Source organism: Limanda limanda, chromosome 11 (genome assembly GCF_963576545.1).
Source record: "Limanda limanda chromosome 11, fLimLim1.1, whole genome shotgun sequence".
Lineage (NCBI taxonomy): Eukaryota > Metazoa > Chordata > Actinopteri > Pleuronectiformes > Pleuronectidae > Limanda > Limanda limanda.
This window is the reverse complement of record NC_083646.1, coordinates 25254713-25269560: the sequence shown is the minus strand read 5'-3', so window position 1 is coordinate 25269560 and position 14848 is coordinate 25254713. Positions and strand designations below refer to the sequence as shown.

The window sequence follows — 14848 nt, the reverse complement described above, 5'->3', positions numbered from 1 at the left end:
GTGAAGTTGAGTGTGACCTTTCGATAGGCAGAGCTGACAAAAAGAAAGTTGTAGGAATGTTTTATTTTGTACTCAACTAAGTTTTTGCAGATGACAGTAAGTTAAACAATGTCGGATTGGATCTTGAAGTGGCCTGGGGTGGGCTATGCCCACCCAAATTTTTATTCTGCCCACCCAATTGGTCAGCTTTATCTTGTGCAATTTCAATCTGCCAATCACGTTTATTTCATTCGCCCCGACAAAATTTGGATTGATTTCGAAATTGCTGGTTGGACATAGGGCTGGGTTTAAAATATTCTTTGATAAAAATTGATCTTCAATTGAATGATCCGATATCCATTCATAAAAAGGACAGATCGATCAAACGTTGATTATTATTAGTGCTGCCTTCAGGTGCTACACAGAGGACAGCCAAGCCAAAGTCTGCAGGCGTTCACAGTTTGTTCATCTACTAAATTAAATTTGGCTGCTGAACTTCTTTTGTAACATATTTAAACCCATGACACCTTTTTCATTAAAAATAATCGTCAGTGTTGTGTTTAATTACAGCATCATCCGTTCACAGCTTCCTCACTGGATCTCTTCACCTGAATGTGTGCTCCCGCGCAGGCATAAAAAAGTTTGGTTGCACTTATCTGTGTGTGCCAGTGTAAAAAATAATAATTATTAGTAGTATTATTGTTATATTACATATTTACATTATACCATGGCTTGGTTAAATTTCCTATTGAGGCGCGTTCTTTAAAACTCGGAAAAACTCTTAACACAAAGTCCACTCTGTGAAAAGTTGCCCTACCCTGATATCTAATTGCCCCTCCCAATCTGAGTAGTCTCGATCTGGGCCTGCGCAATGTTTTAGAGATTGAAGGTTTAAATGTGAGTATTATTACATATACTTTACAGACAAGAAGTTAATTATAAATATATTTCCAGGAAGGTTGCTGAAAGTTGCTAACTATGTTCATATTGAAATGTACGTCGAAAATACTCACCACTATAGCGATGGAGGGGTGGGTGAAGTGTTCGAATCCACAAAAGACTTTTGGAGTTATAGGGGTAAACAGTGTTGGAGCCAAATCCAATACAATTAAAGTAAATAGTGACCAATTCTTCAAACGTAAACAAACTAGAGATTAAAAACATAACATGCCTCCATACTCCTCCTGTGGTGTCTGTAAGCCCTGAAATTCAAATTCGACACAAAACAAGGTCATTTACGCCATGTTTTTAGCCTAAATGTCCGCTGTGGTCCATGCGTGAACTCCTCTCTGGAAGAGGATATCAGAGGACACTAACATGGTGTAAATTAATTTAGTTTTACCGTATCATTTTATAAGATATTTTAGAAATAACATTGACATGTTTCGATTCATGATATATATATATATATATATATTTTAATGTAGGCAGAAATACAGAGAATACTGCAGTACAATAATAAATCTTAAATCTTGGGATGCTAGAAAATGAAAATATTTCCAGAAGCTCAGATAGGGCATGTGTCTGCCAAGACCTATCTGGCCATGTTAAACTAAACAAAGAATCATTACTGAAAACACACTTTTTTTAGGAACTGCTCAATAATTTAATGTCCTTCGGTCATGCCCCACACCTGCACAAAATTTTGTAAAAAGTTGGTTCAGTAGTATTTTGCGAAAATATACATTAATAAATTGAAAATCTGATATATAAATTTAACTGGTGAATATTTCTGATCTCTAATTGCATAAGCATAGTGCATTGTGCAAGTTTTATCCATTACAAATTATATACACATTTTACATATTTTTAAAATATTTAATTATGTGCCTCAGCCAAAAACCTATTGTAACTTGTTTTCTCTTGCTTCTCTATTAGATCGCCGATGCACAGCAGAAACAAATGGAACACGAGAAAACACTGCTCCAGCAGACGTTCCTGACTGAGAAGGAAATGCTGTTGAAGAAGGAGAAACTAATTGAAGATCAGAAAAAGAAGCTGGAGAGCCAGTTTGAAGAAGAGGTTAAAAAGGCCAAGGCCCTCAAGGATGAACAGGAGCGCCAGAGACAGCAGATGGAGGAGGAGAAGAAGAAACTCCAGGCTACCATGGATGCAGCCCTAAATAGGCAGAAAGAGGCTGAGACCTCAATGCTTAACAAGCAGAAAGAAATGCAGGACCTGGAAAATCAGAGACTAGAGCAGGAAAGGATTCTCGCAGAGGAAAACCGGAAATTGCGTGAGAAGCTGCAACAGCTTGAAGACGCACAAAAAGATCAAGTCACCAAAGAATCTGTCACAGTAGTTAAGACAATAAGTCCAGTTTACAATGGAAGAAATGCCAGCGATGTGGTAGACAGTGTAGAAAAGAGACCAGATCCATTAGCTTTTGATGGCATTCGAGATAAGGTACCTGCAAGCAGACTTCATGAAATTGGCCTTTTACCCAAAAAGGACTTTGACAAACTGAAAAAGGGCAAAACCACTGCTCAAGAGCTTGGTGAAACCGAAAAACTTAAAGTAATTCTTAAAGGAAAGAATTGCATTGCCGGTGTTTTGACACCATCTAACCAAAAAATGTCCATCTATGTAGCATCAGAAGAGAAGAAGATTACTCCGGGCACAGCCTTGATCCTTCTTGAAGCACAGGCGGCTACAGGTTATATGTTAGACCCTATTCAAAATAAGAAACTTTCTGTTAATGAGGCTGTTAAGGAGGGTTTGATTGGCCCGGAACTGCACAACAAAATGCTTTCAGCTGAGAGAGCTGTTTTTGGTTACAAAGACCCATATACTGGTGGGAAGATCTCTTTCTTTGAAGCTATGAAGAAGGGTCTCACAGAGCATGATCATGCCATCAGAGTCCTCGAGGCCCAGCTTGCAACTGGTGGCATAATTGACCCTATCAATAGTCACCGTGTACCAAATGAAACAGCCTACAAGCAGGGACAATATGATGCAGAAATGAATAAGGTTATGGAGAACCCCTCAGAGGATCAAAAGGGCTACTTTGACCCCAGCACTCAGGAACCTTTGACGTATTCTGAGCTAATGGCAAGATGTGTCACTGACCCCGACACCGGTCTGTTACTCCTGCCAATCACAGACAAAGCTGCTCAGTGCTCAAGCATATACACAGAGGAGGAGACCAAGGATGTGTTCAGCAAAACAACTGTGTCGGTGCCATTTGGAAAATTCAAGGGAAAGACGGTCACCATTTGGGAAATAATAAACTCTGAGTACTTCACTGAGGACCAGAAGAAGGATCTCCTCCGGCAATACAAGACCGGCAAAATCACAATTGAAAAGATCATTAAAATAGTGATTACAGTTGCAGAGGAGAAGGAGAAGAAGAAAGAAATTACTTTTGATGGTCTGAGAGCACCTGTCCCTGCCGCTGAGCTTCTGGAATCCAAAATCATTGATAAAGACCTGTTCAACAAATTAAACAAGGGCAAAAAGACAGTCAAAGAGGTGTCTGAAATGGAGCCTGTCCATAAAGCATTGAAAGGTACAAATTGCATTGCAGGTGTAGTAACTGACTCAACCAAAGAGACAATGTCCTTTTATCAAGCCATGAAAAATGATATAATGAGGCAGGGACCTGCCTTGATTATGCTCGAAGCCCAAGCAGGAACAGGCTATGTGGTTGACCCTGTACAGAATCAGAAGTACACGGTTGATGAAGCTGTCAAAGCAGGTGTTGTTGGTCCTGAGCTGCATGAAAAGCTCCTGTCTGCAGAGAGAGCTGTCACAGGTTTCAAAGATCCTTACACTGGAAAAACTGTCTCTCTCTATCAAGCAATGAAAAAGGATCTCATACCTAAGGAACAAGGAATCCGGCTGCTCGATGCCCAAATGACCACCGGTGGCATCATTGACCCTGTAAAAAGCCATCGCATTTCACATGATATTGCCTGCAAGAGAAATTATTTTGATGATGAAATGAAACAGGTTTTGAGCAGTCCCACTGATGAAACTAAATGCTTCTTTGACCCCAACACTAAAGAGAAGGTCACCTACTCACAGCTCTTCGAGAGATGTGTCACTGACAAGAAAACTGGTCTCCAGCTTCTTCCTCTTTCTGATGAAGCAATCAATGCAAAGGAGGAGCCATCATACACCGAAACCCAGACAAAAGAGGCTATGACTCAGGCCGTTGTTGAGATTGACTCTGGTCCATTCAAAGGCAGAAAGATGACCATCTGGGAAATCATCAACTCTGAATATCTCACTGAGGAACAAAGGCTTGACCTCCTCAGACAGTTTAGGTCTGGAAAGATTACAATTGAAAGGATCATCAAAATTGTAATCACAATTGTGGATGACAAAGAGGCCAAGAAACAAGAACAGTCCAGCTTCAAGGGACTCAGAGCCCCTGTCCCAGCAGGCTCCCTGTATGATTCCAAAATTATTGACAAACCAACGTTTGAGCTCATTCAACAAGGCAAAACAACACCGAAAGAAGTCAGTGAAAAGAATCCCGACATCAATAAATACCTCAAGGGATCTGATAGCATTGCTGGAATCTACCTCGAGCCAACAAAAGAGAAAATAAGCATTTATCAGGCTATGAAGAAAAAGCTCCTCAGACATAAGACAGGGCTTTCACTTCTTGAGGCCCAAGCTGCAACTGGGTTCATGGTAGATCCAGTAAGGAACCAGTGTCTGTCAGTAGATGAGGCAGTAAAGTCAGGCCTTGTTGGTCCAGAGCTACATGAAAAACTCCTCTCTGCAGAAAAAGCTGTCACTGGCTATAAAGATCCATTCACAGGAAGCAAAATTTCCCTGTTTGAAGCAATGCAGAAAGATCTCATCCTTAAAGAGCATGCCATGCCACTGCTAGAGGCACAAATGGTTAGCGGAGGAATCATTGACCCTGTAAATAGCCATCGTGTCCCAGAGGATGTTGCATATCAGAAGAACATTTTCAGCAAAGAAGTTGCTAAGACCCTATCTGAACCAACTGATGATAATAAGGCTTTCTCAGACCCAGAGAGTGACGAGAATGCAACCTATAGACAGCTTAAAAACAAATGTCAAAGAGATCCAGAGACAGGCCTGTACATCCTCCCACTCTCCAAACCTCAGTCTCCAACTGTTGTGGAGAAGACATATCTCTACACGGAGGAACAAACGGAGAGTGACCTGACCGACACCCAGATTGATATTCCAATTGAGGGCCTTGCTGATAAACCATTGAACCTCTGGGATGTCATGAATTCAAATCTGATTCCAGAATCGGAGAGGCAGAAGCTAATGAATGAATATCGCTCTGGCCAAATCACCAAAGAGAGGATGATCATCATTATTATTGAGATAATGGAGCAGAGAGAGATAATTCGAAATGACAGTCCACTGTCATATAAGACTTTGAGAAGAATAATAACTATTGAGGAGCTCTACAATGCCCGCATCATCGACTTGGAGACATATAACCTTATTAAGCAGGGCAAGAGGAATATCCGGGACATAATGGAGATGACCAGTGTGAAACAGTATCTCTACGGCACAGGCTGTGTTGCTGGGGTCACAACAGACTCAACTTCCAAGGTAAGCATATACCAAGCAATGAAGAGAGGTTTTCTTAAACAAGAAGTAGCCATGAACCTCCTAGAAGCCCAAGCTGCGACAGGATTCCTCGTTGATCCAGTAAAGAATGAGACACTCACTGTTGATGAAGCAGTTCGTAAAGGTGTTGTTGGACCTGAGATCCATGATAAACTTCTCTCAGCAGAAAGAGCGGTCACAGGATACAAAGATCCATACAGTGGGAAAGTCATATCTCTTTTCCAGGCCATGAAGAAGGATCTTGTTCCAGAGGATTATGCTCTGAAAATGTTAGAGGCACAAACTGCCACTGGTGGTATTATTGATCCTGAATTCCAGTTCCATCTGCCAGCAGACATTGCCATACAAAGAGGTTATATCAACAAGGAAACCAATGAGAGACTGGCTAGTGAAGTTAAAGGTTTTGTTGACCCTGTCACAGATGAGAAACTACCATATGCACAGCTGCTCAAGAGATGCAAGTTAGATGGTGGATTGCGACTCCTCTCACTGGGAGACAAGAGGCTGACATTCAAAGGTCTCAGGAAACAAATCACAATGGAAGAGCTGCTCAGGTCCCAAATTATCGATCAGGAGACTGTCACCCAACTGAATGAAGGTCTAATTTCAGTGGAGGAGGTGAGCGAGAGGCTATCAAGGTACCTTGAAGGCACCAGCTGTATTGCTGGTGTGTTTTTGGAATCCACAAAGGAACGTCTATCAATTTACCAGGCCATGAAGAAGAACATGATTAGGCCAGGAACTGCGTTTGAGCTACTTGAGGCCCAGGCAGCCACTGCCTTTGTCATTGATCCAATCAAAAATCTCAAACTGACTGTCAGTGAAGCAGTGAGAATGGGAATTGTAGGTCCAGAATTCAAAGACAAGCTTCTCTCTGCAGAGCGTGCTGTGACCGGATATAGAGATCCTTATTCGGGCAATACAATCTCCCTGTTTCAGGCCATGAAAAAGGGGCTCATCCTGAAAGATCATGGTATCCGTCTCCTGGAAGCCCAGATTGCCACAGGTGGAATCATTGACCCAGAGGAAAGTCACAGAGTGCCAGTTGAGGTAGCCTACAAACGTGGGTTCTTTGATGAGGAAATGAACGAGATCCTGACCGATCCATCTGATGATACCAAAGGTTTCTTTGATCCCAACACTGAGGAAAACCTAACCTACCTCCAGCTCATGGAGAGATGCATTACTGATCCTGACACTGGCCTGGTGCTCCTACTATTGAAAGACAAAAAGCGGGAAAGGAAGACCTCCTCCAAAACCTCAGTTCGCAAACGCAGAGTAGTCATTGTAGATCCAGAGACAGGCAAAGAAATGACTGTGTATGAGGCCTACAGGAAGGGACTCATTGACCATCAAACCTACCTGGAGCTTGCTGAGCAAGAGTGTGAATGGGAAGAGATCACAACGACTTCCTCTGATGGTAATGTCAAATCCCTTATCATTGACAGGAGGTCAGGGAGACAGTATGATGTTGATGATGCTCTTTCACGTGGTCTCATCGACCAAAAGGCTCTTGATACATACCGATCTGGAAATCTGTCCATCACAGAATTCGCTGACATGCTGTCTGGCAATATGGGTGGCTTCCGTTCACGAACATCCTCCTTTGGTTCCACCACTGGTTCCACCTTCTCCTCTTCCATGAGCCCCATACCCTCCGTTAAAGCACCTGCAGTCATATGGAATGACCCATCAGAGTTGACTGGACCCATAGCCGGTATCTTAGACATTGACACGCTGGAGAAAGTGTCTGTCACAGAGGCAATACACAGAAACCTGGTAGACAACATCACAGGCCAAAGACTGTTGGAGGCCCAGGCATGCACGGGAGGAATAATTGATCCAACAAGTGGCGAGAGATTGTCAGTCACTGATGCAGCAGAAAAGGGTCTTGTGGATAAAATCGTTGTTGATCGCCTCAGTCTGGCTCAAAAAGCATTCAATGGATTTGAAGACCCAAGAACTAAAGTGAAGATGTCTGCCTCCCAGGCTCTGAAGAAGGGCTGGTTATACTACGAGGCTGGCCAGCGTTTTCTTGAGATCCAGTATCTAACTGGTGGACTTATTGAACCTGACGTTGAGGACAGAGTGACCCTTGATGAATCCATCAGGAAGGGCACAATTGATGCCCGCACTGCCCAGAAACTAAGAGATGTCAGTGCTTATTCTAAATACCTAACATGTCCAAAAACCAAACTGAAAATCTCCTTCAAAGATGCCATGGATAGAAGTATGATCGAGGAAGGAACTAGCCTAAGGCTCCTGGAGGCCTCCTCAGAATCCAGCAAAGGCCTTTACAGTCCTTACAATGCCAGTAATTCTGGATCTGCCTATGGTTCTCGGACTGGCTCAAGGACCGGATCCCGAACAGGCTCGAGGAGAGGCAGCATCGATGCAGGCTCTGGCTTCAGCATGAACTTCTCCTCCTCCTCCTTCTCATCCTCTTCAACTGGCTACAACCGCAGATTCTGATTAGCTCCTTTTCTTTCTAACAACTAAGAACCAAAAATACTAATGCATTTTAGAGTTGCATTTTTCATAGGAAAAAAATTTGAAACAGTAACAAAGAAAATATAATTTATTTATTCTGCCCTGCATGTGGTCACTATTGGCTTTTGATTCTTTCATATATAGCAGATGTAAAAAATCTGCCACATATATGGAGACATAATCAAGCATTGTTAAATATATAAAATATTAATTTCCCTAAGTACTGATTCCAAAAATCAGTTCATATTTTACAAAGCAAAGCATGGAATTTTAGCTGTTTTTACGTGACCACAGTTTTAATTTTACACGTTAAAAAGTTGTATACTTGCTTTCTGAAACTAATATATAATGTATGTATGTCAAACAGAAATATTTTTCCAGTATTCCTTGTTACCTTAAACATTCAAGAAAATATGTCTATTTTTTATCTTTTTTCGACAGTATAGTGTGATATACTGTATGTCAACATAGTTTTTTAAACAGATTCAAAAATACTTGGATGCCTTCAACTTTCTAAATGTCTGTATAGAATATGGACAGATTTTGTGTTAATGTTTTGATGTGAAATGGTGTCTGGGTAACTAAATAAAATACCCAATAAATATACACATGTGAGATACTAAAAAAGTTGACACTACAAGAATACAACACTGAAAAGAAGTGCCAGAATTAACGTTACGCAGACCGCCTAAAGTTAGTGTCAGATCTGTTATTGCTTTGTACTCATTTATATTCATTAGACTTTTGCTTTTTTTTTGAGTTCATCTTTCTTTTACACACTATAAGTTTTTGGATTCTTCATATTCACCATCAATCAAGTGTTCCTGATTAATCCCAAGATGGTGTCAGACTTGCTCCTCCTCTCCCATACAGACCTGCCTCCTGTTATTTTGGTTCTTGTAAGTTAAAAAATTTTTTATTTATTCTTTTGTCTTTACGTTTCTTTCACATCAAAGCCATTTCTGTACGCCATCCCACACACAAGATGATACCAGCTTATTCAGTTAAAAAATCCCAATTGCTGCTTATTGACTGTTGCTTATCCTTTTGTCTTCGACAGCTGCCTCAGTCCCTTAGACAACATCTGAGCAGAGATACTCAGTTGGCCGGAGCATACGATTCCATCAACTTGGATGGATTCCTGAGTCCATATCATCCTCACGCAGTAACACAGGTACAGTGTATGTATGTTTGAAAAAACATATAATTTTTATTTTTTCACAATTTTCGTTTAATTCCTATTTTGTTCTTGCTGCTTGTTTGCTTTATTTTGATTTTAATTCATAGTTATTTCCTTTTTGTTTCTAGATCTGCCATTGAGTTCATCCATTCTTTCCATTGCGCATCACATTTGAAGAAAGCTGAGGCTGAGTCAACCTGACATCATCTTGGGATGCCTTCTTAGGAACACACTTCATTCATGGCCCTTTTTCATGCATTTATTACCTGAACGCTAATTGTGACATATGTTGATATAACAGCACATCATTTCACTAGTCTTAAACCTGGGACTTTAAATTCATTTCAACCAAAGTATGAGTTGAGAAATTTGTAGAACTCACACATTTAACACAACAGCACATTTCATGAATGTATCATATAAAAATTAAGAAACTCAAAAAACAGCTTCAAGCTTTATTTTGCCTATAGTGATTTTTATATGTCAAGTATTTCTTTTCCTTTAAGTTTTTTGTCTCTGTAAATCATTTTACTATGTTTTCATCATGTTTTTGATATGTTAGGAATTTGTCTTGCATGTTTAATAACTTTACCAAGGATATTTGGGAAAATGTCGATGTAAAATAAAGACAACTGCAGATAGTAACTGTGCTGGTTTTAATATTAGCGATATATAAACTCACAAACTAACTGGTTGTTTTTTGGGGGGCAGATTTAGCTTTGAATGATATATTGAGTGGATTCATTGTTCTGAACATAACACTGTTGTAAATAAATATGCTCTGAAGAGGCCCTCTTGTCATCTATATATTGATACCATGCATCTGAAGACATTTCTAGTAGATTTCCTTTTTTCAAAACTCGTGTTACATTTGATCACCAATGACACACAACCAAATCAAATAAAATATTTGACATACTGTGAATACTTCACATTATACATCTTCCATAACTACATGTTAAAAGATGCTAGTGCTCTAGGTGAATATGTAAGCAATATAAAAAAAATATAGCTTCATGACTGATTGTGTGAATGAAGCTTCATGTGAATATTGTAAACAGGTTATTGTGTACCAGCAATAATTGGCTTTCCAATGTCCTCATTCTTCACTGCTGTATTGGCAGCAGATTTGATTTTATTAACTGGTTGTAATTGGAGAATCTGAATTCCCTCTGGAAAAAACAGTTGTTGGCCACATGGAGGCAGCATTAGGCTAATCTGCACTCACTCCTGAAAGCAAGTGCATCAGGTGACAACACCCACTCTACATTTATCATGTAATGAACCCATTTCGCACTTTGTTTAATATAATGATTTTTATTTAATTTTCAGATTAATGAGGGTGTGACTGGGTTGTTTTTTAAAGGGGATAATCTTAAAGTTGCCCTTATTTAAAATGTTATTCTCCAAGAGCCTTCAAACTCTATATACTGTACATATCTTTGCCTTTATGTACCAACATTAGCCTCTAGGTTTAATGGAGGAGCCTTCCAACAGAAGAAACGTGGCATTCACCTCCCAGAATTCCTCACTCAGCTCACTTGACTTCTCAGATCTAACCCTTAACCTCCCAGCTCTGCCCACACTTGAAGTCTCAGGCCAGGAGGTAAGCACACGGAGAACAGATTTATAAACACTCCTCGTTATCCAGGGTGCTGTGCTGTAATTCTTGAAGAAATATTGTCAGCTCAAGCTGCAAATAAGGAAATCAATGTTGTAAGGGTCATTTTATATTTCTCTCTGATGGTCTCTCTTAGGATAAAGAAAGTTCTACATTTGGATCAACAACACCTACATCAGAAGATAAGAGATTTGGGTATGCCGAAGTATAAAACTATTCGATGTTGCTGCAAGTGTGTCCCTAAAAAGTGTATGATTAGAATATTTGCACAAATTATATACTGGACGTAAGAAATAACCTCATATGCTCTGTGTGGTTCATCACTTACTGAATAGGCACTTTCAGAAAAAGCTAATAGTGAATCCTACATGATTGAAAGTGGCCACCAACAGTCAGAGTTAACAGAACACACAGCCTGTGGCGACAGTTGGTGAACTGGACCGGCTCTGTAGACCGGTGCGTCCGCATTTGTCAACAACACAAAGACAGAATTGTGAAGCGAGGCACACACTGTAAAACATCTAATTGAAAGATACTCATAAAAGAAAACTGATGTTCCAGTCCAGCAGAGCAGCAGATGTCTCTCTTGAGATATTTGGCCAATGGTTTCAATTTGAGAGCTATGGTTATACTGTATTTTGAGAAGAATAAAACAATAGGGTTTGTTTTAGCTCACGCTGATGACGTGCAGGTTGTAAAGTTGGTGTATCATTCAAATTATTGTCTTAAATATAACAATTAGTCCAGCTTCTGTTGCACAAATAGTGTGGTCCAATTATAATCCACACTTTGTAGTAATCCCCAACTCATCTCGTAAAAATAAATGAACGATGGTGGATCTTGTACTTTCATGTACTTGTGCTGTGCTCCTGAAACCACACAAGAGTCCCCAGATAAACTGATAGCAGCTCCCATGTATGCACAAAAAAACTAATCAGACAGATAATAATAGAGGGAAACATATCACCAATCAATCTCTAGGTTAACCTCAGCTATTTGATTGTTGACTGGCAATGTATTTGGCAAGATTAGTTATGTGTTATCATCTAATGTGTTGTATTCATTCTAGAATGGATGTGGACGACTTGAGCCAATGGCAGAGTGAGTTCAGGAATCAAATCCAAGCTCTGCGCCAGTGGCTGAGGAGCATGGAGATGAGGCTGCCTCCTCCGGACCCCAGGGTCAGTTCAATCTGCTGTCTGCCTCCCTGCTGCTGTCGCTAAATCTCTCTAACCCTGTCTCATCCCCTGTTTCACCACATCCCGTCTCCTCTCATGCAACTCTGCTCATCCTGTGTCTGATCTACTCTACATGAACAAGTGACGTTCAAGAGGCGACAGCCATGCTAGCAGCTGTACTTGTGTGCAAAGTGGTGTCAAATTGCGAAGACAAATTGTGCGTTCATGTAGTGTCTGAATAATTAGTGCCCAACTGGGAAAATTTCACATGAACGCCATCTGAAGTCAGAACAACAGCTTGAAAAGTCGGCACAATGTTGGTGCTGAGTTGCAGACGTCACCACTCATGAACCAATTAATATATTTTTACAATTGTCTCTAATTATTAGTTTCTTCTTGTCAATTTGTAAAATGTAACACTTTTGTCACCTGCAATCTCTTTGCTCACAAGCACCTAAAACAACTTTTTAGCCCTAAAAAAAATTATTAGCTTATTTGCGTCCATAAGTTTTATATTATCTATGACTCTCAAACCTGATCTTCTTTTCTTCGTTAAGTAAATATTGGAATTGTCAAGGTGTTTTTATTTATGTGTTTACACGTTTACAGTGTCAATTTTTTTAGCGCTTTCCAACTTCAAAGCGTATGAACATATCAACTACGTCAACACTCGGGGAAAGGCTTTCCAAGGACTATGTGAATGCACAGAAAGTTACAACTAAGGCAGACGGAGCTCTTAAACTGTAGGTTATAAACTGAAGTTTATTTATTGGAACTCAATCGTGCTCAAGTGTCGTTGTGGGGTAGAAGAATGAACACTCCAAATAATAGTTTAAACAGTGAGTTATGTTTAACCTCATTCAAATAACCCATGGTCCCTCTCTTGAAGGACAAACATGGCTTAAAACATCTCCATGTCCATAGAGTACAACAAGCTTCTCCTATCTTCTTTTATTTTTTATGAACACTGAATTTAATTGAGCATTACAAAAAGAGGAAAGGGATTGTGGAGTCCGGCATACTCAGACGGATACCAAGGTGGTCCTGCTCTGCTCAGGCAGGGAGACCTCTTTGGGCCACAGGGGGACAGAGGGGCTGAGGGAATCCGGCTCTATTGTGCGTGGCGTGGACAGCCTGACTAGAGAAGTGCTTGGCAGCGAAGGCTCTCTGTCCACATGAGCGAGCACACTGAAAAGACATTAGACTCAGATGGTAGGAAGAGGCAAAGGGGACAGGAGAAAAAAAGAATAGCAGGATCTTTACGGTAAGAGCACTCAGATCTGACTGTGGAGGCATTTACCGAACACAACTGTAAGTTTTAATACACAGACATTTATATCAACATTTATACAACGATTAATAACAGCTTATTTGTGTTACTGGTTAAAAAGGAAAACTACTGTTCACATGTCACCAAGTCAGGCTGCACCAGAAAAACCTCCAGATGTATTACATTGAGTGAGGTATTGTTTGAATGGCAGAAGAAGAAATTGCCTTAGCTATCTTGTCTTAGCATAAAACCTGTCCAGGATCCTCCCATCAGCCTTAATTTAACCAGACGTATTACATCTATCTCTTAATACTCTCATTTTGCTGGTTGAATATTGCTCATTCAGTACCATTGTGTTTCATCTGGGAAACTGGGTTACTGTACTCAGTAAAGAGTATACCTCCTCCAATTAAGGACCAACAGTCCCCTGAAACACACATTGGACCTAAACGTTTAAAATCACTACATCCAGTTTTAATTTGGATTGGCCCCATATAACACACATATAATATCAGTCCCCTTAACATGCTTGTATTTTTTTGTCATTTATATTTATATGTTCCTGGATCCGCGCCCTGATCCAGATCCCCACCAAAGTTTAATTGGTTCTTTCCCAATCCGTTCCACATCCTTCCACTAGGTTTCGTGGTAATCAATCGCACTAATAAACAAACAAAAGACAGACATAAACATAACCACGTAAATAGAGCCTTTTTAATGTGGATCATTCTCAGTAATCATTTATTTAAATGTACTAAGTGGTGACTTCACCTTCTCCCATGAGCTGTAAATCAGTAACACAAAAAGGATCTAGAGTGTGAAGTTTTTACTGTTATAATAAAAAACAGTTGAAGCCTATATGGTGCATTAAATGAACCTGGTCCATTGTTTGGGCCATTAATTGATTGAAGGGGCCAGGAGACTAAATACGATCTGTGTGTGAACTCATGTGACCTCTGAAGAAACTGAGCATTATCATCTTAAGAATAGACATTTTTCCAACAGGAGATGGTATTGGTTTAAAATTCTTTTTACCTGTTGTCTGTGTTGGAAATACATTTCTGTTTCCCTGGGGACTGATGTGTACAATGCACAGGCATGTCTTAACGCATCATGAAAGCTTGAACGCTTTGGAGAGCTTTAGTCTGAGCCCCAGCAAGACTGTGTGAAATAAGGGGGTGTCTTTTCATCTATAGCATGCCTTTATCATACTGCATCCGACCACAGACCTTTGTCATGGTAATGCTGTTAGTCTGCTGCACTGCTGGTTCCAGTCTGGGCCTGAGGGACTCGTTAGTTAGCACTGTGAATGAGGACATCCCTGAGAAGCCCCCCCCCCCCCCCCCCCCCATATATACAGACCCTTCTTCAATACACAGGAGAGAGACACACCTGCTCCTTAACACAAACCACTGACACCTCTCAACACAGTTTTCCCATGAACACTGGGACACATGTGAGCTTCAAATTGGTGTCCGGCATGAATATGGTAAGGAAATGGAAAATACAAATAACATGTAATTTAGAAGGTCCACGAAAAACCCCACTTTGAGAACTTTTAT

General features: G+C 40.4%; 1 protein-coding gene across 1 annotated transcript in view; it reads left to right on the top strand.

Moving 5' to 3' along the window:
* Positions 1-10008, top strand: part of LOC133014520 (plectin-like) — a 64105-nt gene extending 54097 nt beyond the window's left edge. Inside the window, exons 33-35 of the mRNA XM_061081787.1 lie at positions 1858-8936; positions 9098-9211; positions 9346-10008. Of these exons, the coding sequence (XP_060937770.1) occupies positions 1858-8019 (6162 nt within the window). The 3' untranslated portion in view covers positions 8020-8936; positions 9098-9211; positions 9346-10008. The remainder of the gene's footprint in view (positions 1-1857; positions 8937-9097; positions 9212-9345) is intronic.
* The last annotated feature ends 4840 nt before the right edge of the window (positions 10009-14848 follow it).